This window comes from Ptychodera flava, chromosome 3, assembly GCF_041260155.1.
Source record: "Ptychodera flava strain L36383 chromosome 3, AS_Pfla_20210202, whole genome shotgun sequence".
Taxonomy (NCBI): Eukaryota; Metazoa; Hemichordata; class Enteropneusta; family Ptychoderidae; genus Ptychodera; species Ptychodera flava.
In genome coordinates, this window is record NC_091930.1 from 16,303,317 (window position 1) to 16,330,192 (window position 26,876).

The following is a 26,876-nucleotide window of genomic DNA, read 5'->3' on the forward strand; positions in this document are numbered from 1 at the left end:
AACCCTTCTATCGTTTCACGAAAACCAAACATCTAATCTTGAATCGAGGCCGAATAAGAGCCTGCGCGCGTCTGCGGACCGCCTCATGTCATCCGTAAATAAACTACCTTAAGTTTTCCAATCTAACGATGCAGAAGCTCGCCTACAATATATTTTAATATGCGCAGAAGATGTGTATTTAGCAAGTCTAATAACATAAGCTGGTGTTGCGGAACCAATTTGAGAAATGGAATGACAGGCGCGTCCCCTGGGACAGTTCAACGAGTGCCGTCCTGCGCGTGCGTACGGACAAGGGCTACAGAGGCATCGACGCCCATGGGTCCCAGCCCTTGCTAAACATTTACACTAATGCCTTCTGGGAGAACGTGACCTAACATATGTTTGAAAGACAGACTACAAGAAATTGACAATGTGGGACGTCTTCGCGGGAAACATGAGAAGCCCGGGTGTGTCATCATTGACAATTCTGCTCGCTTGGTTTGCTTTGGGAGCCGCCAGTGTCTTTGACTCGTCCACAGAAGGTAAATACTGAACAGTTAATTGATACAAAATGATGTTTCATGCAACGTCAAGTGTTTGCTCTCGGTAAATTACCCTCAAGAAAACCAACTTAGGTGATTGTTATTGCAGCTTAAGTCTTCACAAAATTGTGATACGGTCTTGGCGGGACACGTATAAGGGGACTTGACAACGGTTCTGTAAAGTGTTTCTGTTCTGTCGCTGGAAGACAAGATTATCGAAATATTAGTAATGGCAATTTTCTGCGGTGTCAATAGTCTGTCTATGTCCCGGAGGGTAACTTGTTGAGTATTTCACTGCGCTGCACCTTCTATTTCAACTCTCCTCGTACCAAGCGTTTTCAGTGGTTTGGTTAATTTACCGTGTATGCGTATACGTTGCTGTTGATGACGTGACGCAATGTGTTCAGCTATTTAGGTAATTCGCTTTGCCATGAAACGCAAAGCAAAAGCCAGGAGCACTGACTTGACAGTGCAATATCAGTTACATAGCGAGTGACATTCACCGCACAAGTACTACGTTTCAGTGCTGTCCGGGAGGAAAGTTCTGTATTCTCCAGGCCTTGCTGATGAAAATAATGACTCATAATTCTCATATAAACTCACCATCAGTTACTGTATGTAGGAATATTCTGTGAGCGCGAAAGAGTCAATATTTATTACCCGCACGACAACCCTCCACGTTTGGTGATAAGTTTCGCCTAACCCAAAGCCCAGGCTTGATGTGTTTGTGTGTCTTGCAAAAAATATTGGATATGAGTGGGTTGAAATTCTGACAAGGAAGTGTATTTAATGATCGCTAGGAGCAAGCATTAATATAAACAACATCCAGTGATACGGTGTTAAAATTTAAACTGTTTATGAATTAATTATCTGCTCACTCCGTCTAGGTGCGTCACAACTTCAAGCTGTTAAGCTTACAGAGCTATATTTCCTCTAGTATAATGCGTAATCCGTCTATCTGACACTGTTTAAAACCATATTTCAGATTTCATATTTCATATTTGCAAGGTTCATACCCCGCTCATTTGCTGTTACGCTCATGTTCGCTTCATTAATTGGTAAATTTTTGGTTGAGTCTGTCATTGTAAATCTTCAATCGAAAAAGAAGATCCGTGTAAAATAATGTCTTAATGGTATATGTACCCGTTGAGTGTTATAATAATTTTTTCTGTATATTATAAAACATCTGCTAAAGATGACTCGGCAAAATTAAGCGGACGAAAGCGAAAACAGATAGAAAGTGTTCTTATATGACACTTTTTGCAAGTACCTTTAGTAATTTTTTTTTCACTAGTTGATTTTCGTTATTTTTGCCATCAAAAATAATCTCTTAAAAACAACGCTTCGAGACAAAATCCCATATTGAGTAAATAAGTGCTATATTTGTTCTATAGTTCCTAACAGCCTATAACCTCCGACTGGAATTTACAATGTTCTTAAAAGAAAGCTCTTTACAATGTCGACAAAATATTTGCTTTAGAGCAATGAATGGCGATGTAGAGAGGATACTGGCGAGTATCTTAATCACAAGACCGTGGAATACGAAGATTGGGAATGCAAAATTGTTGACATACCGTGCAATACCTGGCGCGTTCTGATTAATTTTTAAAATGAGTTACATTTCAAAACAATTTAAGCATAAGTGTCCCTGGAATTTGTATATGTAGCTCGTTATCCACGTTAATAAATCGTCCGATGATGATTACGAAGTTAAATTAGTCACTTGGACCAAAATTTCAAAAGGACGGAGCGTGTGCGAGTGACGATTTTTTAAAAATTAAATCCCTGTCCGCATAGCACGGCAACTCACCCACTCATCACCGTAATGGACACACACAATTTCACAGCAGCTTTGCATTAAAAGCACCTCGCTTCCCCCTAGCAACCTAGTAATTTACGTGTAAACAACGCGCAGAACGGCAGCGAATTCGTCGGACCGGGATTGACCGTACAGTCGTTAATTTCAGTGAGATCGGATAGTCGATGAAGTGTATTTTTGCAGGTAATTTATGTCGACACGGAGACAGTCGCATATTAAACGCCAAGTGCCATGATTTCTACCCCCAAAATTACAAAAAAATGGACTATGCGGATGCTTCTTTTTGAAAGGAGTGAATTTTCTCAGCGAGCACGCCACACAAAATGTCGATTCTGACCTGTAGCTGTTGCCGGTTGTTTAGGATAAAATGTTCACAATGTGAGTAAGAATGGCACGCCGGGCCGCCATCGACGTTGACAAAAGAACGGATAGCAAAGACAGAGAAGAGCAACGAAGCGAAGCGAAAAGAGTTTTTAGACATTGATAAGATTAAATTGCCTCGACAGGAGGGAGTAATTAGCACACTAATGAAAACATTGATGGTCGTGTGTTATGCTTTCCAGAAAAACCTAATTTTGTCGCGGAAATTAGAGTATGAATGAGTTTCTGGATACAAATCCAACAAAAGAAGACACGAGTAGACAAACAGCTTTATTTTACACTGCGAAGGAGGATGTTCAGCTTGATAATTAAATATCAGAAGGGTTGTTGACTGCATTGTCAGCTAATGACATGTTCCTCCTACGTAAGGGAGAATAAATATATACATTGCCAATATCTGCAATAATTGAATTAGCATAGCGAGAAGAACGCAGACTCCAATACAGTCACTGAGATAATCAACACTGCGACTAACCGATATAAAGTTGTGATCAACAATCAAATTTGTAATTATTATTGCGATATTATTAAAGTGCGGTAAAGCTTAGACAAGAAATTATAAAAATTTTTTAAGAAGGATGGAGTTTTTGAGGGGGACTTTTAACCGTGTATGTCACTTATTTGAACGTTACATGCCTAACATTTTATTTACAACACAATGGTAGAAAGCCTGCACTGCAAAGTTGAATGTTTAAGGAGAGAACACAATCACACGCCCTTATGTAATTCTTTTTCAACGCTGCCAGATGTTAAGAAATTTAACCCTACGAAGTGAAATATGTATAACACCAACATTCAATTTTTAACACACGTCTGCAGATTATGTTAATCGGCCATTATATTGAACACCAAGGTGTTCCATTACTGAAAATGTGTTCAAAAACTGAATGTATTTACGACTTCAAAGGGCTGTAACATTGTTTGAACAAAATATGTGTCAATGGCTAGAGCACACTAACACTTTTTGGACACCTTTAATTTTAGGCGTTCAGGGTCGTCCATGCCTTAAAATAACAAAACACACCAGTTGTATTCAGTACAATTAATTCATTTCAAAAATATACTAACGATGTCTCGAGGAAAATACAAGTATTTTGTGTAAAATTGACAAATAAGTATGATCACTTTGTTAGGTTCGTTGAAAAACACCGGCAGAGTCTTACACCTTTCCTATCAAAAATTAAACAGAAAGAAAATTCCACACAAACACTGTAGAGCCATTCAAAAAATATATTGTAATCAGCGTTGGAAACTACTGACAAAAACAGGTTTTACTAACAACACAATTGGAACTATTTTGTGATTATAAGATCTTGAGCATTTTGTCATAATCTATTTAAAATCATCCATCTAACAGTGTTTTGGTGTGAAGGCGGGGGCAAATTTCATAAATTATTGATAATTGCACAATCATCAAATACAACTCGAACAAATTTTACATTTTTGTCAAGCTTTTCGCTTGCTTAGGAAAAGAGTACCAATTAAACGTAACTGATTTGTCAATTTTGTTTTGTTTAAGTCAAAATACAAATTCCCCTTCCAAGGTTGATTTGTAGGCATTTACTGTTCTCACCAAACGATGCATGATAAAAATTTTAAATTTTCGATGGGAAAATGGCATTCTACCTCTACTTAAATTAGTTCTGCTGTAGTGTATGTTTTTTTGGTGATCTCTCTTTCAAATGATTTGGTAGATGTTAAGAAAATGTCTTGTACATTTATTTATTTCATATACAAGGAAATGAGACCTGGTAAATTTGATTAAACTACCCTTTTCTTGTAAGTGTGCTAATTAATGCTGGAAAATTTTACAAAATCACTGAATTATTACAGCTCTTCTATTTAAAATGAACTATTTTTGGTAGATGCAAAGAAATGTTATCAATATCATCTGTCTGTTGAATCCTTAAAATATCAACGGCGGAAATCAACAGTTTTTGTCTGGAATTTTTAGGGACTGTGCAGAGATGTCTTTGCAGCTTTCAGAGACACCCAGATGTGACCCTGAATCTTTCAAGGACTATCCTGGTGTGACCTTGAAACTTTCAGGGACCACCCAGATGAGTCCTTGAAACTTTTAGGGACCACCCAGATGTGACCCTAAATCTTTCAAGGACTATCCTTGTGTGACCTTGAAACTTTCAGGGACCACCAAGATGAGTCCTTGAAACTTTCAGGGACCACCCAGATGAGTCCTTGAAACTTTCAGGGACCACCCAGATGTGACCCTGAATCTTTCAAGGGCTATCCTGGTGTGACCTTGAAACTTTCAGGGACCACCCGGATGAGTCCTTGAAACTTTCAGGGACCACCCAGATGTGACCCTGAATCTTTCAAGGACTATCCTGGTGTGACCTTGAAACTTTCAGGGACCACCCAGATGAGACCCTGAATCTTTCAAGGACTATCCTGATGTGACCTTCGCTCATCAGCTTGTGCATTCACAAGCATTACTTGGTAAAGCTGACAGGCAGAGGAATCACTGGAAAGATTTGGTCCAACTTCCTGCACATAAGCGTCAATATTCAGCACCTCGAAGTTAAGATTATGTAATGGCTTAACCCGGCGTCCTCATGGCTCCAATGTGTGACTGGTCGGCCGGCGCTGAAACACGTCTTTGCGTATTAATCACGCGACGAGATCTACAAGGCATGTTCTCCCTGGCATAAATGTGATGAACTGGGCAGTGGCTGGACCTTCAGTCGGTTTAAACGAGCCTCTTGACGATTAATGGCAATGTACTCGTTTGTTGAATATGATGCATGCTGTCCGAGCCGACGCGACGCTGGTAAACAATTTGCATGATGGCATATTCCATTTTAATCTACAGGGACACCTAGGGCGCATCGTGCGATTGTGTAAGGTCCCGGGTAAGGTACATGTTGCTCTTTCATGCTGTAAAGTTTTCCCACCGTTTAAAATACTGTGGTTGTATGTTACAGTCTTCATGATTAATTTGGAGATGTTGTCAATGATGCTTTTCTCGTTAAGCGAGACACCGAATCGTACACCAAATAATATGGTCCTTGCTAATTAACATAATAAAGGTCACGGGTCACATTGTTGTGAGACTCTGCATTGTTTCAAGTCGATTGTGTAAACGACGCGACGTTCGTATGAATTTTGTCCACTGCACTAATTCCTTCGTCGGGAAAGGTTACCGATTCTAAATGAAGGACGTCATTACCTCAGTTATTTAATGACAGGACTACATGGAAAGCAACGGAATACTGGATATCGCCGATGAATTTGATGTATGTTACCAAGGTCCTTTGTGGAGTGACAGTGCTGTTCCCGATCTCGACAATGATGTCAGCAACTATGATCGTAGCGTGAACATGACTAAGTCTATGAGTCCTTGAATCTTTCAGGGACCGATTGAGGTGTCCCCGAATCTTTCGAGGACTATCCTCATGTGACCGTGCAACTTTCAAAGACCGCCAAGACGAGTCCTTGAAGCATTCAGGGACCACCTGATATGTCCCTGGATCTTTTAGAGACCACTCTGATGTGACCTTTAAACTTTCAAGGACCACCCGGATGAGTCCTTGAAAGATTCAGGGACCACCCGGATGAGTCCTTGAAACTTTCAGGGACCAACCTGAGGTGTCCCTGAATCTTTCAAGGACTATCCTAATGTGACCTTGAACATTGAGGGACCACCCACATGAGTCCTTGAAACTTTCGGGGACCACCCTGATGTGTCCCTTAATATTTTTAAGGGACCACTTAGATATGACCCCTAAACATTGTTTGAAATAGTAAAGAACCAATCAGATATGATCCCGAAACCTTCAAATGCATCCAGGTCCTCTAAACAATACAGCAATCATCAAGTTTTGACCTTTAATCTTGACATTTTCAAGAATGTGTATCAATGAGATGAAATATCCTTAAAAATTGTCAAAAAGGATAAATTTACAATTTTTGAATAGCAGATGGCTTTAAATACTACAATTTTATTTATACTACTTTAACATTTAGTTCGATAATTACAGTTTTGATATTTTCACTAGAAAAATTGATAATTACTAAATGATTTGAGTAAACCCTCTCTTAGAGAGCATATTCTGTGACTTTTACTGTTCATCTTATAATCACAAAATAGTTCCAATTGTGTTTTACATATTGTGAGTCAAGTTTTATGTTCATACTTGTTTAAAACGTACAAAAAGAATGGCGTTGAAAATATATGTATGATATGCATACATCCGTTTGTAAGATAATTTCTTGAAGCCATTTTCACTTGTAAAGACCTAAAGGATTCTCTGATGCATATGATACATGGTTTTCTACATTACAGTGAACTCAAAAAGTTAACATGTCAAATTGTCAAAGTGTCACATTTAGGCACAATATGCAAAAAGTGGGTCTTTGGCAGTGTCAAACCTATTTCCTTGTCCAGCAAAGTCCTTCATCAACAAAAGGATTTTGTTTTTGATACCTTGAATTATAAATCCTCAAATAAATCAATGACATTTCAAAAATCTACTTCTCAGAAATTAAAAACACATTAACTAATTAAGACCTCGTTTCATTAGTTTTGCTCTGTGTATCAACAAGCGTTTGCTCTTAAACCTGCAGGAAATTTTAGTCCTTACTGAAACACCCTGGTAAACCAATTATCATTTATCTGACCGATTTGATTGATCTGTACGTACCGTCAAGAAATCTGCGATCTTCTGAGAAATTGCGTTTAACTCCTCCTCGCGGATATTTTAATAAGTCCTACGGTCAAAGAGCATTTTCGGTATGTGCTCCTTTGCTGTGGAATGCACTGCCCTCAGAAATTCGTTGTGCCAGAAATGTTACTTCTTTTAAACGTTGTTTGAAGACCCATCTTTTTACCAAGTTTTACTCATAATTGTAGTTTTTTTTGAGTTTTTAGCTGTTTTTGTATCTTTTAAATACTTGTGTTCAGCGCACTGAGACGTTTGTGGAGTGCGTTTTTTAAGAATTAAATATTATTATTATTATTATTATTATTAAACGAAAATTGCCGTCTGAAACCCATGGCAACAAACTAAAGTAGCTTACTAGCCCATTCTACACCAATACAGAAATAGTATAGCGGCCGATAGAGCTCGCTGTGTTATGTAAAGAATGCTCTCTTTGGCATGGTTTTTACAACAAATGGCAAAAATAGCTGCAAAATACAGAATTGAAGATTTCCTCATAATATGAATATATCAAATTGCGACCACCCCCAAAAATGTGTCTTGCAAATACCAAAGCTATCAGACGAGTAATTTTTGAGAAATATGTTTTGACCAAATATTGTAAAACTTGCCACCAAAATAGCAAATTGCAAATTTCATCATAATATTGCCTATAAACTTGTATACAAAATATCAAAGCTATAAGACCAGGAGCTATTGTAAAAAATGACCAAAAATGAACAAAAATTACTTAGAAACACAAATTTGCAAATAACTGCCTAATTTGAACATATCTGATAGCGTAGTCCCTGTGACCTGTAATCCAAATATTTAAGGAATCGTACTGGCTGTTTTGACGAAAAGGCTTGTAGTCCAGTCAATCTAAGCCAAAAAAGGGGTAAACCTAGGACTAATTGCAACAGAAATTATTTCTTCACCATGCATTTTGGAAAGGTCCCAGAAATAACATACTAAAAGTATAATAAAATCTAAGGGGTGCAACAGTGTCTAATTTGCATAAATGTAAAGGGGGCTCATGGGTATAAAATTGTCGCTGATAGATGGTTTCTACTTAAAATATGTGGCTAAACATGATTTTGATACAGGTTTTTTGGCTTATTTGCCTCGTTTTTTGTCTAGGCAATGTTGATGGCTATATTTTATCGTCATAGAAATATTCCTCATTGCATAAATCCAATATGGCGGCCACACACCTCACTTTTCTTTGATTTTCTCTAATTAATAACTATTTTTAAGCTACTACTGACAGCAATAGAATAATTTTTTCTCTTTGTATTTTAGAGAAGTCCCAGAATAACATACTAAAAGCCTAGTACAATCTAGAATTGTAAACAGTGCCTAATTTGCATAGATGTATTAAGATAATGGTTACAAATTTGGTGCTGATAGAATGTTTCTGCTAAAACTATTTGCCTAAACGTGATATGTTATGCAGGTTTTTTAGCTTATTTGCCTTGTTTTTGGTCTAGGTAATGTTGATGGAAATATTTTGTCATCATAGAAATATTCCTCATTTGCATAAATCCAATATGGCCGCCACAACACCTCACTTTTCTTTGATTTTCTCTAATTAATAACTATTTTAAGCTACTACTGACAGCAACAGAATATTTTTTCACTTTGTATTTTAGAGAAGTCCTAGAATAACATACTAAAGCCTAGTACAATCTAGAATCGTAAACAGTGCCTAATTTGCATAGATGTGAAAGGATTATGGTTACAAACTTGGTGCAGATAGAATTTTTCTGCTAAAAATAATTGGCTAAACATGATATATGCAGGTTTTGGGATTATTTGCCATGTTTTTTGTTTAGGCAATGTTGATGGAAATATTTTGTCGACTTAGAGATATTTCTCATTTGCGTAAATCCAATATGGCCGCCACAACACTTCGCTTTTCTTTGTATATCCCTAATTAATAACTATTTTAAGCTACTTCTGACAGTAATAGAATTATTTTTTCACCGTGTATTTTAGAGAGGTCCTAGAATGACATACTAAAAGTCCAATACAATCTAAGAGGTATAACATTACCTAATTTGTATAGATATAAACGGTTAATGGGTGCAATACATTCACTGATAAAAGAAATATGCATATTGAATTGAGAAAAACGCGACATTATGTTCAAGTAATGTATGCATTTATCTTATTTTTTGGCCTGGCAATATTTTTGAATATATTTTATCGCCCGAGAAATATTCCCAATTGGCGTTAATCAAGTATGACTGCCACTGTGTTTCACTTTTCTCTGCATTTTACATAAAAGTTATATTTAATCTACAACAAAAGTAGTTTATGTTGCGCTCTGTATTAAGGAAGGGTCTCAGGACGATAAATAAAATGACTAGTAAACCCTAAGAGGAAGGGGTGAGACAGTGCATAATTTGAATAAATGTAAAACTCAGTAATGGGAACAAAATCGTTGCTGTTAATAGATTTCTTAAAATATATTGAGCAAATTGACATTTTATTCAAGCAATTTGATTATTTAATGTATTTTTTTTGTAGGCAATGCATCAAATCATTTAAGATTCCTCATTTTACATAACTGCAATGTGCCCTTCCTACCACTTAACTTTTCCCTTTCTTTGACCTATAAATGATTATATATAATGTTAAAAAATAACCGAGATCATATAATGTTAAAAAATAACAGATGATTAGAACTATTTCTTCATTGTAAATTTTAGTAGGGACATGGAAATTACATACCGCAAGTTTAATGAAGTTGTGCATAAGACAACTAATTTACCCAAATGCTAAATGGGTCATAGATGCTATACAAACCTGGTGGTGATAATCTATTTACGAAAGTGATTTAAGAGATAAGCTAGCATTGTAATGACTATGTAAGATCATTTTTGTGTTTTTAGTTTAGACAATGTTGTCAAATAAAAATGTTCTTATTTGCATTAGTCCAATTCAACCATGTCCCTTCCTTTTTCTAATTGGAACATGAATTATTTCTCACCTTAAATACTTAAAAGGTCCAATAAAAGGTATATTCAAAGTCTAATACAATCTACATTGCGCAACAGGGCTAATTGTAAAAGATTTTATAGGAAATGCCTACACTCTATTAAATGTAATACTTGAAACTTGAAATGTTATACAATATCGTAAAGAGAGATTGGAAGTTTTTACTAACATTGCTAAATATATTTTACCTAATTTTGAGCGATTCCTCATGTGCATAAATCCTATATGATGACCATTAAAATAATTTTCTTTAATTTTCCAAATTGACGTCAACTTATTTTAATTAATTATGTTATCAGTAAAATGAGAAGTTACATTAAGAGACACTACTTGTTTAAGTTATTTAATACTTTAAATTCTTCCTATCGAAAGATGTCCATTTTATAACTTGAATGAACATTTTGCTCAGTACAAAGAAATTGACATGGCTATTTATTTTCTGTGTATTTAACTCATTGTAATAATTATATACTAATAGGGCCTACAGAATGAAAAGCCCTGTAAAAATAAACAATTATTGATTCGTATAGTTCATTTCAATTATCTAGAGAATTTGCATAATGTCAATAACATTGGGAACTTACTGGAAGATTTGGATTTTCTTAATGCATACCAAATTGCTTGGCCAAATAACCAACACTTTGTACTGAGCGAGGCTGAAGAAAATTTTTGTTTCAGCTCTATTTCTTTTATTTTCACCCTTACCCGTATTACTAATATAGATTAAGTGTTGGTAAAATGTAATTAAAGACCAGGTTGTGTGGTCACTGGTAAATCAGATATACTTTTGACTGTGTGCATCTTGCCTGTTCATGCCACATACAGAAATTTATGATAATAATGTTAAATAAATTATAATGATCATGATGATATAGAGGTACAATTGTTATACTATACTGCCAATTATCATGAAATATGGATAACGAAAGCTGTTCCTTTATCAGCTAAAAGACATTACAATAATCAAAGGACACTGCTTTTCTCAAAATTTTGAAATTTCTTGAAGACAACAATTGAAAATTAATATAAAGTCATATAATGGACTGAAGAGAGAGATTTCCTGTTTAATCTTACCGTACACAGCCATAGCATTTGAGGAAAAACTAAAAAAAAATCTGTTGACTGAATCATGATAATCTAAATCACTGGTAAAAGCAAATCTAGATACTTTTCATAATGTTACATGGTCTAGCTGCTCTTTCTAATTTTTATAACCATGAAACAAGAAAACCAAAATGTGAAGGGATTTGCATCACAAAAGCTGCCGTTAACGAGTTTATCAATTAGGATATCAAATTTTGACATCAAATCATCATAAAATTGGTTATCCTGTATTTTGAACCTTATGGAAGTCTCACCTCAGATTGGCCAGACTTTCAATTCCTTGAGTGATCGATCTTATTGGTAATAATACAAAAGTCTAATAATCTGCAAATGGGAAGTCCTTTACATAACAGCCCCATGAGTGATACTTGCACATCTAAGATCTGATATGATACGCAGTACAATTATATCATCCTATGCTTCACATCTTTTCATTGAGTTGCCCTTCCCCATACTTATGGGTTCTACAATGAACTGCAGCAGCATGAATAACCCCGGAAGAAAGCAAAATCTAGACTTTCTGTTGTCAACGAAAGGATTCTGGCTGTAAACAAATGAACCACCTAGAGGAAGATGTAAACAGAGAGGAAGAGGAAGAAATTTTGATATGATAATGATATCATAATAATTGTCATCACCACTACCATCATGGTGATTCAAATGATGTTCGTATTTATACTAATGATAGTTTAATAATGAGAAAGATGATTCACAGGCACACCTGTTAAGTGTGGGGAACCATTTATTAGTAACTGAATATTTCCATCATCATTGAAGATAGTGACCAAAAGCATAAAATATTCCTTCAAAAATTTTACTGCAATTGAACATGTTGTAGGAGAAAATGACTGAAAATGACAATTGATGTCAAATTATTGAACACGTCCAATGATTTTTTATGAAAACCTATGATACCTTATCGTCGTAAAAGAAAGAAGAATATTCAAAGAAAGAATTCTGATTCCTTTTATTTAAACAGTAATGCTCTGAAACTCTTCTCTTTATTCATTGCATTTCTGAATAACCAGAAAATGTCAATGGAAGCTATTGTAGGCTTATTGTATTCAGAAGACCGTTTGTGTCAATTATGCAAATTAGGCATTTTGTATTAAAATAATAGCATGCAAATTAGGTCAACCTCATTTGTTTTAGGTAATTCTTGCAAAACCTTAACAATTTCATAGAGAAAAAAATTGTTTAAATATGAGCTTAAACATTCATTTTGTCTGAAGTATTGGGAAAAATGCGAATATATGCAAATTACTTAATTTGCATAATCTTTATTGTTCAAGACATTTAGAAAATAACCTGTTGAACCTTACTAAATTGTGTTGCAATGATAAAGTCACTTGAATTTAGTTTATCATGCCCAAAATGTGAGTATAGCAGTCATTTTAAAGGCGATATATAGCTATTTGAATATATGCAAATTTAACCAATTTGCACCCCTTAGATTTTTTTCTTCTATACTTTTAATATGTCATTAGTGAGACCTTTCCAAAGGTCATGGTGAGAAATAATTTCTGTTGCAATTAGTCCTAGGTTAAACCCTAAAATGACTGGACTATTGTGGTGTAAAAATGAGGACGATGCCACACCCGTTAGACAAGCTCCGCGTCGCTGACACAGAAGCTAAAAAACGGTTACTAATCCATAACAAAAATACAGAAATTTATCGTATTTAGTTTCTGGCCCTTTAACCTTTAGCAACCGATGAACTGATGCCCTCAAGCTTGTTTCCAGACAGACCTATCCTCAATACAAATACATATACAAGGTATAGAAGATGACCTAGATCAATCCACAATACACATACATGCACACAGTATGGAAGATGACCCCGTCCTATCCTTATAACAATACAATAAGTACATGTACACACTATAGCAGAAGGTGACCCTGGCCACATAGGAACAAATACCGGCATGTACATGCTAGGGAGATGACCTGGCCTATCCACACTATCTCTTGTCATGATGTGTACATTTACTAAGTAATTTGTATCTGCGTATTGTGGATAGGCCTAGCTCACTTATTTGCATAGGCCATAATGTTTGCATGAAGACAGGTCCATGACGTCGTGCAGTTGAAGGTTTACCACCTGCCACCTAAAGGAAAAAAAACACATTTTAGCCATTCCAAAGCGCTATACAAATAACATCGTAGGATAATAATACAAATGCTTTAAAATTTAACACATTTTACTATTTTGGAGAGAAATCTTACGTGTACAAGAAAAATGTCACAAGTTCCATTTTGATGCATGATTGGATGAGAAAAGAGACCTAACTTAAACACCAAGTGTTTAGGACTAGAACGCTCACTTGCACGCCGATGTTAAAATCACGAAGTTCATCGTGGTTTTCTGATTTTCTTTTCAATTTTGCAAAATTTTTAACTAATTTTTACTAAAATGTGCAAAATTATTTTTTAAACTTCCCCTTTTTTAGAGAAAATCATGCTCGCAGCAGTTGTAGAGCAGGGATATTTTTCACTTCTTGTGAAATTCGGTAAATCAAAATTCATGTACGTTTGCCAGACAGCAAGGCAGTAGTAAAGTTAATATAACCTGAGAAAAGTAAAAAAATACCAACATTTAAGATTGTTGTTTCACAGTATTGTAAGATTTCTGTATTCCTGAGTTTTTGAACTCATGAAGGAGATGTATGTAAACAAAGCGTGTTTAGGTCTTGAAATGTACATCAGTGTTTATAATATTTAAGGTGTTCACAACTTCAAAGTTTAACACGGTCATCTACATTTTGAACTCTTAATTCCTAATGTCCGCTATTTTTACCGTGTAGGCGTCTCGGGACAAATGTTCCTCCAATTTCCAATTCACCTGGTCTACCATTTGTGAGTACTGGTTATAAAGGTCTATGATCAGTAAACATTTTTATCGTCCTAATATTTCGAAAACCAAAAACTCCACTTTCCCAACAGAGAAAACGCATTTTGAAATAAAATAACTATCGGTAAATGTTTAGGTAATAAGTTTCTCTAGTGCTAACCTTTGCATAGCGACCATTGATTCTTATTCTTGATTGGTAATATAAGTGATAACAATTTCAGTGAGGATAGTTTGAGATAAAGTCTTGACGTTTTTCACTTCGAGGCGCATACTTCTACTATGGTCAGTGAGCTTTTATTTCGAAACAAGTGTTCGCCGCTTGCAAAGTGTTGCATTTATAGCCATAGAGCAAAATATGGGAAAGTAGCGTCTAATTTGTATTTGCAACGGGACAAAAAAAAACTGCACGATGAATATTTATTTACACAGTGTTCGAAGCGGAATAACAGAGGTTGGGTACAATAACTGAGGATTGTGTTTTTTTTTGTCTGTGGTACGAAAGAATTGACTTTATTTCTGGTGTTACTGACTCTTCCAGTGTTCTGTGGCCGTTACATCGAAGTGACCACAAGTTCGAACCACAACGCCACCGTGTCAACAGCCAATCGGAGCGAAGAGAACACCGTGTGCACCGAGGACGGCGAAAAATGCGTAGCAAAATGGCGAATACATGCATCAGATGCGAAGACCATCCGAATACGATTTCACAGCTTGGACATACCAGGCACAAGTGATTGGCTTGACATATACAAGGCGAGGGAGTGTCCAAGTGAGGCACAGAAGGAGTACAGACGTTTTAATAATTATAGCCCACCAAGGGAAGAATTGGTCATTGACAACGGATTTGCCTGGGTAAGGCTAAGGTCATACGGGGAACACAAGTACAATAACCAATTTAGTCTAACTGCCCTCTCAGGTATGTTTATCTGTACACAACTGCCGGCCGTCAATGGTCTTTATTTTAGTAGTCAATAACAACGGTTGAGACGATGATTGCTTGCATGATGATGAAGATAAAGATCATGATATGTATAATGCCTGTATGTATGTATGTATGTATGTATGTATGTATGTATGTATGTATGTATGTATGTATGTATGTATGTATGTATGTATGTATGTATGTATGTATGTATGTATGTATGTATGTATGTATTGTCCGCACACCACGTTTGTCTATCTATCTATCTATCAATAAAACCCTATTTTAAGTTTGGCTCGTTTACATTCTGTACAGTTTTTCCTTGTCAAATTTCTGTTACAAAATGTTACAAAATGCTTTCAGTGTTACATGAATTAAGTCAGCGGCAAATGTACCCTTATAACATTGTATTTTGTATGTTTTCTTCATCAGTTTGATTTATTTTAATCGACATGACTCAGCAAATTATATCTAAGTAAACCTAAAATAGATCAGCGGTCGGTATACGTATGTAATCAAAACATATTTCCGTGACATTCATTAAACGTTCTGTCATTTAGGGCACACGCATAACATATTCTTGGTCTTTGTATTGCATTTTCCATGTAGATGTCAACGACTGTGCTTCAAGCCCGTGTGAAAACAACGGCATTTGCATAGACATATACCGTGACTACACATGTTCCTGTGTAGGTGGCATGTCGGGAAAAAACTGTGAAATCGGTAGGTGCTCATTTTAGAAACGCTGCAATTTCTAATGCAATTGCTAAAATAGTATACGCCACAAAAGTGAGAGACTTAAACCTTCGCTCAAACTTTCCGCAAGGAATATATTATTTCAACCATTCTCTTTCAAAATGAATAATATAAATTGGGGATCACGGTGAAAAAATTGGAACTAGCGAAACAAATTACCGATTATTTGGGATGTTCGAAATTCAAAATAGCCGCCATCCCTGCCTTAACTCTAGTGGGGAAAATTAAATTAAGAATGTTCGATAAAAACTAAGACTGCCAATTTTATATATCTCCATGAGCTGTAAATGAGCCCCTACAAGTGGTAGGACGGAAAAGAATTGGAAAAATTTGAGAGTCGGAGGCGCGTTCTACCTTATGTAAATGATAGGAGTTGAATCCGTCGATGGATAAACAAGGACGGGCCTTCATAACAATTTCTATTCATTACAAATTCACAGAGTCAATTTTTATTTCGCAATATTTGGAGAAGTTGGTGACATTCTCGTTATCCTGAAAAATGTGTTTTTCTGAGGATATGTTCAATGAATAATTAAAGAACATTGCTCCTGCAAAGGTTAAATTCTCTTCCTGTCTGTGTGTCAATTGGCCTGTCTCTGTCTGTCTGTCTGTCCCCTCTCTCTCTCTCTCTCTCTCTCTCTCTCTCTCTCTCTCTCTCTCCATTTAATGGACAGACATCGCAAAAATGACAGCATCACCATCCGGGACGACTCACGAAAATGCCACATTGACGAGAAAGTCGACTGTGCTTAGGAACTCAACAGCAATAAAACAACAAGAACAGCAGCAGACGACGGACACAGTTTCAACAGCTACGCAAAAAGAAGCTGACGTTTCGACCGGAAACACAGCCTTTATAACGCGGGGTAATCAAAAGTTTATTGTATATCGCCCTACAAACAAAAACAATTATCTACCAGTTTTCGTTTTGTCCCTTCAGCGCTGTTAAGTATTGATCCTGTGGCTGATTAGAATGAAATGGTCTGATTAAAGTCATAACAGAATAATTTAAAACGTGACAGTGTCATCAACTTCAGGGACTGTGTGTTAGAAAATAGAAGGCTAAAAAACGTTCCCGTAGGCTGTAACGGTAACATCAATCATGTGTTATTTTCAGCAAAGTAAGCAGAGACAGACAAGCTGTAAAACGAAACAAGTCTAAAAGTAAAGAGCTTTAGCATGTCACAAGAAGACTTGCTCCAAACAAGAGGGACATGTTGTTTTTCCCCTACTTTAATTTCCTGTTATTAACCGCTTTCATGTACAGCTATTTATGAAGTGCAGTGTAAACATTTAATCAGTCAATAGAGTTTTCCGTAAAAACGACTTTCCCGCCTTCAATGACGTCGCCAAAATGATATAGCGATAAATCATCGACATTGCGCGGAATAACTGCAACTGCTCCCCATCTTCGCGTATGTACGTTCTCTGGTGCAGGAGGGATTAAATTAAAGAAAAATAGTACTATATACACTGTATCACTTACATTGATTGTGGCTTGTATTCTGGTATTCGTTTTGAGATTCCTGGCTCATGTACAGCGCAGTACAAATATTTAAATTGTAAAAAAAATAATAGCACAGAAATAAATTTATCTAGCTGATTAAAGTAAAATATTACAGTGCCTAGGGTCAAAGTTAGCGGATGTATGAAATCGTCAATTTGGGCTTCATTTTGGCAACTGTTTTGTGAACGGATTCAAAGAATATTGTTTTTAAAGAGTTCTTGAATATGACCTGCTCGTTATTCATAATGAGCTTGTCATAGTTCGGGTGTTTGAAATTCCCTCGTGGTGCTAGTTTTAGACTACATTGTGGTTATGTACGTCAAATGTGCCTTCGTTCACATAACAATTGTATACGCTACGTGAGAATCCATTCAATGCGCACTGTTTTCTGTGTCATACAGGGACGACAGATAAAGATGACACAGCATACCCAGTGAGGGCGACTATCAACACTGTGCAACGCAAAAGTAAGTTCAAGTGCTCACAGTCCCCTCACCTACCATAGCTATACGACGAATATAGTATAGGACTGTTCATGATTGACGTCATTGTTTTATCATTAATATGCGAAAATAAACATTTGTACGCATTTTGAAATTACGCTTTTGAAAATTACGCATGCCAGAATGACGAAAATGCATCTTAATAGGCAACTGCTAGTATAACAAGGGATACTATTGACGACTCAGAGTGTAAGCTGCAAAAACAGCCACACATGCACCATTGATACAATTTGTCCGCATTTCAAGCAGTAGTGCAGCTATATTTAATAACAAACCTGTAACCGTGAACAGCGCTATTTTTGCACAAAGTGTGTACCCAATATACAATGTAACGTTGCTATTTACGTAGCACTTTATTGTTCAGTCTACCTTGCATGTAGATGGCAGTAGAAATAGCGCCAAACGGCCTCACAAATGCACTCCATCATTAACCCTTGTAATAAATTCACCCGTCTTTTTCGTGTGTATCACAACCAGCTCTAATGAGCATCAACCGTTCTGACTTGGAGAAATGATATTCACGGAGAATTAGTCTCCATCCATGACTAACATCATACAAACTTTTATCATAAACCCATGCCCATGTCGCTTCAACGTCATCGTGACGTTTAACGTAAAATGTCAGCTGTCATATTTCACGGTAAACGTCGAGATATGTACGATTTACGTCATCGGTTTTGGAGTATTCTCGAACTACATTTGCAGTGTAATAGTAAATTACGTAACAACAAAATGGCTGCCGCTCTCTGTATACGGGAATAGCATATTGAATCCTGTAATATTTTTTCCGTTGGGTTCCTTTGTAGATTTTTTTTTCAATTTTTGGACAAGCTCTAGCAAACCTTCTGTCATTCCAACGGCACAGTCTACCTCCGAAAAGGTAGTGAGCGCGTGCCGTGACGGTGACAACGATGTCGCGGGCGCGACACCTGCTGCCATGGCAAATCTCGGTATAAATAAACAAAATTGCCTCCTCTCATCCGCTCTGTTAAAGACGATCGAGCCTGATCGCAATCGAGGGAGATTTAAAGCAGTGGAAAGTTTTAAATCGGCTACTATTGTTATAACACAGGGCACCATAAAAAGTTCTTCCCGAGCGATTATTTATGAGTTTGGTGTCTTTTCTCATGGACACGCGTTCGTTGAGATATCGACGTTTGTCGCAGTTGTTTTTGACTTCTGCAAATAGCTTATGATTGAAGCCTGTTTACACAAGTAGTCACATATTTATGCACACGTGGCAAAATAAAAATAAATCCTAAAAATTTCAGGTTGTTCCTATCATTTGTAAATTTCTGGGCATGGGTGTACAATAAATCGGTTATTAGCCAATGTCGCTAGTTCCTTGCGTCACATCTACATTCGTGTCAGTTTATTCTGCGTTAGACACTCAACTTTGCTGTTCTCGTGTCAAACGCTGCACAAATCGGACACCCATGCTATTACGACACAGGAAGAGGGGATATTGGGCAATAACATGTAAATACTATGTGGCCAAGAGAGATTGTTCCTTCAATACGTTTTTTCATATCAAGAAATTGTCAGGTCAATAAATCCAAAATTGACAAATAAAAAATACGATGAATATCACTTTTTATACTTGTTTCACTTTGAACACATCACAGGTTCTGATAAGTGTCGCACTTGCGGGTACTACTTTCCAAACCAGATTTGTGAAGACCCAGCCGGTGGATATAACTGCACATGCGCAAATGGTTTTGAAGAGATGGCTGGTGTTTGTAAGCCATCTCCGCAGGGGAAGGCTAAAATATGCGACGGTAATGGCAAGTGTTTTTTTTTTTCGCTTATCATTTTAGGGTGACAGAGCTATCGTTCATCTCACTACCATGCGGTCTGAACATGATAATTTGCGTTATTTGAATAACGAAACGATACATTCAGCGTGTGGAAATGTACAATATGTTGAAGGTAACCATATATGTTAATATCGAAATGTTTAAATTGTCTGTAAAGGGATAAAGCCGCGGCCTATTCAAACTTTTATTATTATTCATTATTATTGCTTCAAACCGCCAGGAAAAGTTCTTTGAACATTTAATTCACCAGTGTAAAATATTCCAAGGGCCGCATATGTGAACTTTACCCGCGAAAATTAAGTACACACAAATATACCTGAAATACACTTAAGGTAGTTCGCGCCAAGAAATTGAAAAGCCTAAACATTTTGTTCCCAAACGTCCCTCAAGAAAACGTTAAATTATTCCCTAGGCCGTTGAAACCAAGAATGATAATCATAGGTCTTTCGATAACAAGAATGATAATCATGGGTCTTTCGATAACAAGAATGATAATCATGGGTCTTTCGATAACAAGAATGATAATCATGGGTCTTTCGATAACAAGAATGATAATCATGGGTCGCAGTGAACAATGCGGTACTGGAGAATAGCGGGATTTAAGATATCAAAATGGTCGCCAGTCCTGTGTTAACTCTTTAGACAAAACTTATTTATCTATATATTTATTCACTTTAAAAGATTACAAATTTATAGACACCAATTGAGTGACCATTTCACATTGGGGCCGAAATGTTCCATGGGGTCCTACGATTCAATTTTCGATATTCAGTGGAAAAAGATAATGAGCCGATGGAAACTGTATTTACTCCATGGGTTTCAAAATGAGTTCTAAAAATGTAGACCAAAATGTATATGTAGAACAAAAGGTTTAGAGTTTGAATATTTTTCCCTAAGGCATATAGCATTCTACAAGCTTTAAACGTTTAAATTTACCTGCTGATGCAAAGGGTGTAGCAGCCATTAAAACCATCAAGAATCGAGTTGCATTAACAAGCAATGTTAGCGACATGAGACGCTGATGGCACGGGGAATGTACAGTCCAAGCTTTTCGACAACATTCGTTGTAGTGCGCAGTGTTTCGTGTGCGTGGACAAAATGGCTCTCCCTTGCCCGGCTTATTGGTTGATACTGAACCACCTCAGGCATATAGCAATTTAACATTTTCTTATTTAGGGGTAACAAAAGACATACCTTAGGGTAATGGGTGAACATAGCACACATAGTCACGAACCGTAAATGACCATATTGTTTTACCTTCGAATCCAAAACAGTGACAGTTCTACTTATTCGTGTGGGTTTTATTTTGTTTTGTTATCTTTTCAGAAGAGACTGTTACAAAGAAATGTCCACTGGAAGTCAGTGACATTGGAGTAGCTAAATGGAAAGAGACAGCTGCCGGCTGTGTGACTGAGAGAAAACCATGCAGTGGCCCGTCAGTCGGTAAGCGGTAGAATAGTCCCTTGGGGTTAACATTGCAGAACATCTTTTGTAGGCGGAATCTATTTGTTTGAGAAGAGCTTAACCTTAAACTCACTATGACAGAAATCTTCTCTTTAACGGTAGCCAGGTTGTAACACACAGACCCTTACAAAATATCCCTGAAATGTGGCAATTTTTCACGTAATGGCATTCGCGTTGTTTTGCTTGAATTCTTTCCAACAATCATACAGTCGACATCCTGTTGCTTGGGGAAATTGAATCATATTTTCGATACGCCAAGGTAGAAATTAAACGAATACAGCAATTCACCAATTACCCATAACATCGCATATCAAACACTTACTGTCCTGCCTACATGGCGAATTATTAAATGTTTCAGTAACAGACAGGCGGACTTTATCAAAGCATCATGTACTATTAATATTTATAACGTGAAAGAAATCATCATAGAACATTAATGATTAATGAAAAAACACGACAGAAGGTTAATACGTGTTCTGTTGGTTCGTCAGCCGGCACGATGACCAGAAAGTGTGGAAGCGATGGGCAATGGCTTGATCCCGATGTAACGCAGTGCGTGTCTGAGGATTTCTTTGAGATCAATGCCAAGGTAAATATGAAGCTATACGTCGGTGTTTCCAATGGTCTTGTCTGTCGGTCGATTGTTTCGGTGCGTACTCATTTTGCACCAGGCGATCGGTGATCCTGCTCGCCATTTGTGTGTACACCGACTGAATTGGCTGATTCCAATACTCTTCTGCACCATTAATTTGAATGTTTTTTGAAAGAATAACTCGTCTTTTAGGAATCTTCCCATTATGATATATTTAACGGTCCTTTAATTACTTTTTTATTGTGTAAACAGTTGTACAGCCCCTTGAGATATCCGTCTTTATGCCAGGCGTGTTTTTGAGAACTATATTATACCATTCCTTCTAATCACTTTACATGGATATAACGTGTTTTTGTCGAGGTTCAAACTTATAGAATTCAAGAGACTTGAAGACGACATTATTACATTTTTGCCGTCTTGTAATCTTGGCGCGCATATCATTTTACCAATCGCATGTTTTCTTTCAACAGGCGGAAAGGGCAAACACCCTGGCTTCCGCTAACGACGTACTGGACGATCTCGAGAGCATCGTAGAATCGGATGACATCATCACGCCCGGCAATCTCTTGGCCAGCGCCGAGCTCGTTCGAAATCTACTGAATGCGTCCCCGTTGACGTTTAACGCAAGCGAAGATTCAAAGAAAGCATTTATCCACGTAAGTATTTGTCATACTTAGTTGAAAGGTGAGCTGACTGAACCGCTGTCGATATCATTTCATCGCACTTTTGATCTCAAATGACAAGCTATGCAATCATAAGAATTTAGGATTTAAATTGTGTTTAATCAGGCATTGCGTGTGTTAATATTTTTGTTGGTTCAGATATTCAATCGTATGTGGGTAACTTGTGAACCCTTAATTGCCAATACATAAAATTTTCTCGCAACGGTTCAAGGAGAGAAATACACCTCACTGGAATACCGAGGTATCCCCGCCAAAAATTTGAAGACTTCAAACCTTTGCTGAAACTTTCCGCCAGGAAACTTTAAATCGTTAACTTTCGAAATCAAGAAATGAAGGTCAGGGTCATCGAGCAACATTTGGTACCCGCAAAAGTAAATTTCCCAAATTTATACAACCCAGACTTGATGTTCAAAATGGCCAACGTCGATGCCCACTCTACGAGTAAAAATTAAATTTTCATTTTTCCCAACGTAAGCCGGTTAAAACATTACTTACTCTGTGCGGTTCAAAATGAGCCCCCACAAGTGGTAGACCGAAACAGAGTTAGCTTATTGTAGATTGTAAGAGTTAGAATATCTGTTTCTAAGACACATTCTATATTTAAAGCACGTACTTGTGTAAACCGTCGTTGTTTTTAACTACTTTTTCATTATAACAAGAAATGACCCTTTCATGTGCAATTAAACTAATTTCTAATCGAATTCAAGGCCGCCATAAGAACACTGCGTGTATGGCTTTTATTTAATTACACATGTTAATAATTAGGTTAATTTCTTTTTTTCAAGGACGTTTTCAAGCTGTTGGGATCTTACTTTGACGAAGAACTGTTTGATGTTTGGCATGATATATTCCAGGTAGGAAGAATATGTACAGTAAATCTCTTATAATTAGTTTGCTCAAACAGAAACGATGACCAGTTTAAAGGTTCTAATGTTTATGAAAACTTATAACCCGTTTTATTACATTCCTCGTAGGTCGAACGTTGATGACGTTGCGGGCATCACTTGCCTGAAAGTGAACCGGAACTACTTTCAAGTTGACAACTGCGAGATTTAGAAACTATAAGATAAGACGTTTTACATAGAAAATGATATTTTTTTTACAAAATTATGCAAAAACAATCAACAAACCGCATAAGTGCAAGATAAAAATCGTTATTAATTTCAACAGATTTTCACCTAACATTGAAATAAAACATACGATTGTCAGTTGTATGTAAACTAAAAATTGAGAATGAAATAAAGAGGCATGCAATAAAAACATTATAATAAGGGACTATTTTACCGCGAGACAGGAGACCATATGTCCTTTTTACACCGGAGCAAACGGTCACCCACCCCGGGCACATAGTCCAATGTTTCGGCTACAATATATAATGACGCCAGGGACGTGGGCATAACGATGATAATTCTGGCGTGTATTGCCCTGACGCCGAATTGACGGCAGTTCCCACCAAGAAGATACTAGTATTACTTAGCAATTTTTTCCCCAATAATCCTATGCACTTTCATTCGAAAGTGAAACCCTTAACCTGTATGTCATGATCACAGTGATCCTAATAACAAAAACGTCTCTACCATAATGAGAACAGGCGGCTTTAAGGGAATTTTTTAAAAAGGAAGCAATATCTGCAATGGCTGGTATTTTTACATCAATATTCTTTTTACATCCTCCAGTTGCAGTTAGAGGGAAACCCAGTAGACGGGCATATTGCAAACATACGACGATTCACTGAGGACATCTCTCAGTCCGCCAAGAAGTCACTCAATGATACAACAAAGAATATCGGTAAGTTAGAATCGTCATAATGAATACTTGCCGTCTCTTAAATTTATCAAAGCTGAACTTGATCAATCACGTGACCCTGCGTACTGTTTTTCCTTACAGCCTTCGCATTTCAACCATTTTACGTCACTTCCGAAATGAATGTATATGGGAGCAACAGGAAAGACGACAAAGCGCGGGTGAAACGCAGAGTGCAGGACGACTCAGGTAACGTCCTCCTAGAGTTAAATCCAGGAAAATTTTCTAGTAAGGGTATTTTGTATACTCCAATTATAAGTCGTAAAGTTAATTGAATGGAGCGCGGCCTCGCGTCACTGACGCGCAATGTCGCGCAAAAATTGTCGACGAGGCCAAAATGGCGCCCAGAAAAAGCGTGAAGGTATAGTATGGCGATGTGACCTCATACCAAAATATCTTTTTAGATTGTTGTTATGCCACAAAGGAAAAGTAATAAACCATTCGATATCACAAATCGATGGAATGATGTTGTTTCTGATTGTTGTAATTGACGGATTGATATGAAGCGTTATGAGCTAAAGTAGTGTTACCAAGACTTGGATTTTGTACCTGGTCCAATTATCCAATTATGCTTACCCTTGATCATATGGGTCTACTATGCCCGGTTGAACAATCTGTAAAGGATACACCGTATACACGAAGGGCGATCGGGATAGCAATGGGAAAGCTATAAATATTTGTAAGTTTAGAGGTACATACATGTACTTGGGTCTTCGTTTTGCTATTGACTATTTTTCCTTAATTTTTTGGTAAGAAAAGACTAAATTTTATGTTCATGTTTTAAAAAATATCCAAAGTCTGACACCCCTGACACCACAGTAGTGATTTTGTCAAAACTGTCGCTAAAATCAAGTGTCTAGTAATAGCGGAGTCAATTTTCATATGAAGGGCGTCGTTGATTGAAGTGATTATTAAAATGCCTTCTAAGTCCCCGCTCAATTATCAGATTTATCTAATATAAATGTTATTTACTTGATGAAATATTCAATGGAAAAGAAAAGAATGACAAGCTATTAATAGGCTGTTGACACATTTGCTAATGCGAGAACCTGGGATTGAGAAGGGCGCCTTTAAGGACAATGCATATGTAACTTGGAGTGCATAAACGATATCTAGGCATGTAGGCTACTCGTATCTCTGAGCCAAATTTCACCAAAAGGCACTACGTGTACTATCGGGCCGGGCCAGCATTGGATAGACTTATTAATCTATACGTTGGCGACGTCATGAAAGTGATGTGTTTCTCTGCATGTTCGTGGAAAGGGGCACCTTGTGCCCCATTCATCAAAATTAGGGGCAGACTTGAGATTCTAGGGGCAGTAACTGCGGATGTCGATTTTGTCTTCCTAAGGTGAGCTTCATATCGATCGTCGTGCAATTCGTATTCGTCGTGTATGTCGCATGCAGCACCCGCACTAACATCGACATCATGACGTTTGTACGCTTGTGATTTGACCTGGTTCTATAGTCTGTGATTTGGTGAATGCTATGTTTTGTGTTCTGTTATCATGTGAAACGCATGAGTGGGGTGAACGCAATGAGTGTGGTGAACGCTATACAGGGGAGTTTCTCCCTGAATCACAGACGTTGCTTTCTTGCATGATCTGCATTGCTATAAATTATTGATGAGATGACGTTTGTATTTACAGATCTATTGTTCATCAGATTATATCATCGTATATTGGGAGGATTTACCTCTCGATCTCCCAAGAGACGTGCATACAATTCACATGGCCTTGTTGATCAAATTGTCGATTGGTCAACCGATCAGTTTTAAAGCGCGGTCGAGGAACGAAATTTTGCCACATTTTCTAAGCATGTAACGATGTTTAAGTGGATGCATTCTTCTTATCGACCAGAATAACCAAGGGGAGGGCTGTCAATGAGTGTGATATCGCAGCGGTGCTAGTGGCGGCTATCAAACGCACTCGGGTCAAGGGTCACCGCAACAGTACCGCTGCGAGCCAATCATGGCAGTTTTGGTAGTTTGCTACGACACAGATCGGTGTCACTGAATTACCAAGCAAAACAATCGTAGACGTAATGTGGATATGACCCTTGACCCGAGCGCGTGCGATAGCCGCAACTAGCACCCCTGCGATATCACAGCTATCAATCAGTTTGTATTTGCTTTACGTCACTGTGTACACAGTCCGTCTGGACGCCGGTACTGTGCAAGGAGTCAAAGTCGGTGAATCCGGCAGAAACTAATTCATTACTGCGCAGACTCAAAGGTAACGCGTTCGATCACTAGGAAAACCTGGCCTGGGCTGCCAAATTCCAAATAGGTTTGAATGAAATAGGAGAGACACAAGAGAAAAAGTACAAATGGTTTTATTCTTTTAGAAATTCACCGACTTGAACCTTGTCTAGCTAGAGTTGTGCTTGGCTGCTCTCAATCTGGTTTCCCCGACTCAGACTTTGAAGTATTTGTTCTGTTGCGCACAATTTTGTCCGGATTTTAGGGTCTAAATCCATTAAAATAAGCATCT

At 37.3% G+C, this 26,876-nt stretch overlaps 1 protein-coding gene across 2 annotated transcripts in view; it reads left to right on the forward strand.

Moving 5' to 3' along the window:
• The first annotated feature begins 300 nt into the window (after window positions 1-300).
• LOC139129634 (adhesion G protein-coupled receptor L4-like) overlaps window positions 301-26,876 on the forward strand; it is a 46,957-nt gene continuing 20,381 nt past the window's right edge. Inside the window, exons 1-12 of one of the 2 annotated variants that reach the window (XM_070695298.1) lie at window positions 301-521; window positions 14,876-15,253; window positions 15,869-15,982; window positions 16,690-16,881; window positions 17,924-17,989; window positions 19,651-19,803; window positions 21,169-21,285; window positions 21,798-21,895; window positions 22,369-22,554; window positions 23,367-23,435; window positions 24,258-24,369; window positions 24,469-24,573. In XM_070695298.1, the coding sequence (XP_070551399.1) occupies window positions 410-521; window positions 14,876-15,253; window positions 15,869-15,982; window positions 16,690-16,881; window positions 17,924-17,989; window positions 19,651-19,803; window positions 21,169-21,285; window positions 21,798-21,895; window positions 22,369-22,554; window positions 23,367-23,435; window positions 24,258-24,369; window positions 24,469-24,573 (1,702 nt within the window). In that variant the 5' untranslated portion in view covers window positions 301-409. The remainder of the gene's footprint in view (window positions 522-14,875; window positions 15,254-15,868; window positions 15,983-16,689; window positions 16,882-17,923; window positions 17,990-19,650; window positions 19,804-21,168; window positions 21,286-21,797; window positions 21,896-22,368; window positions 22,555-23,366; window positions 23,436-24,257; window positions 24,370-24,468; window positions 24,574-26,876) is intronic. The other variant, XM_070695297.1, reaches the window with a different exon arrangement.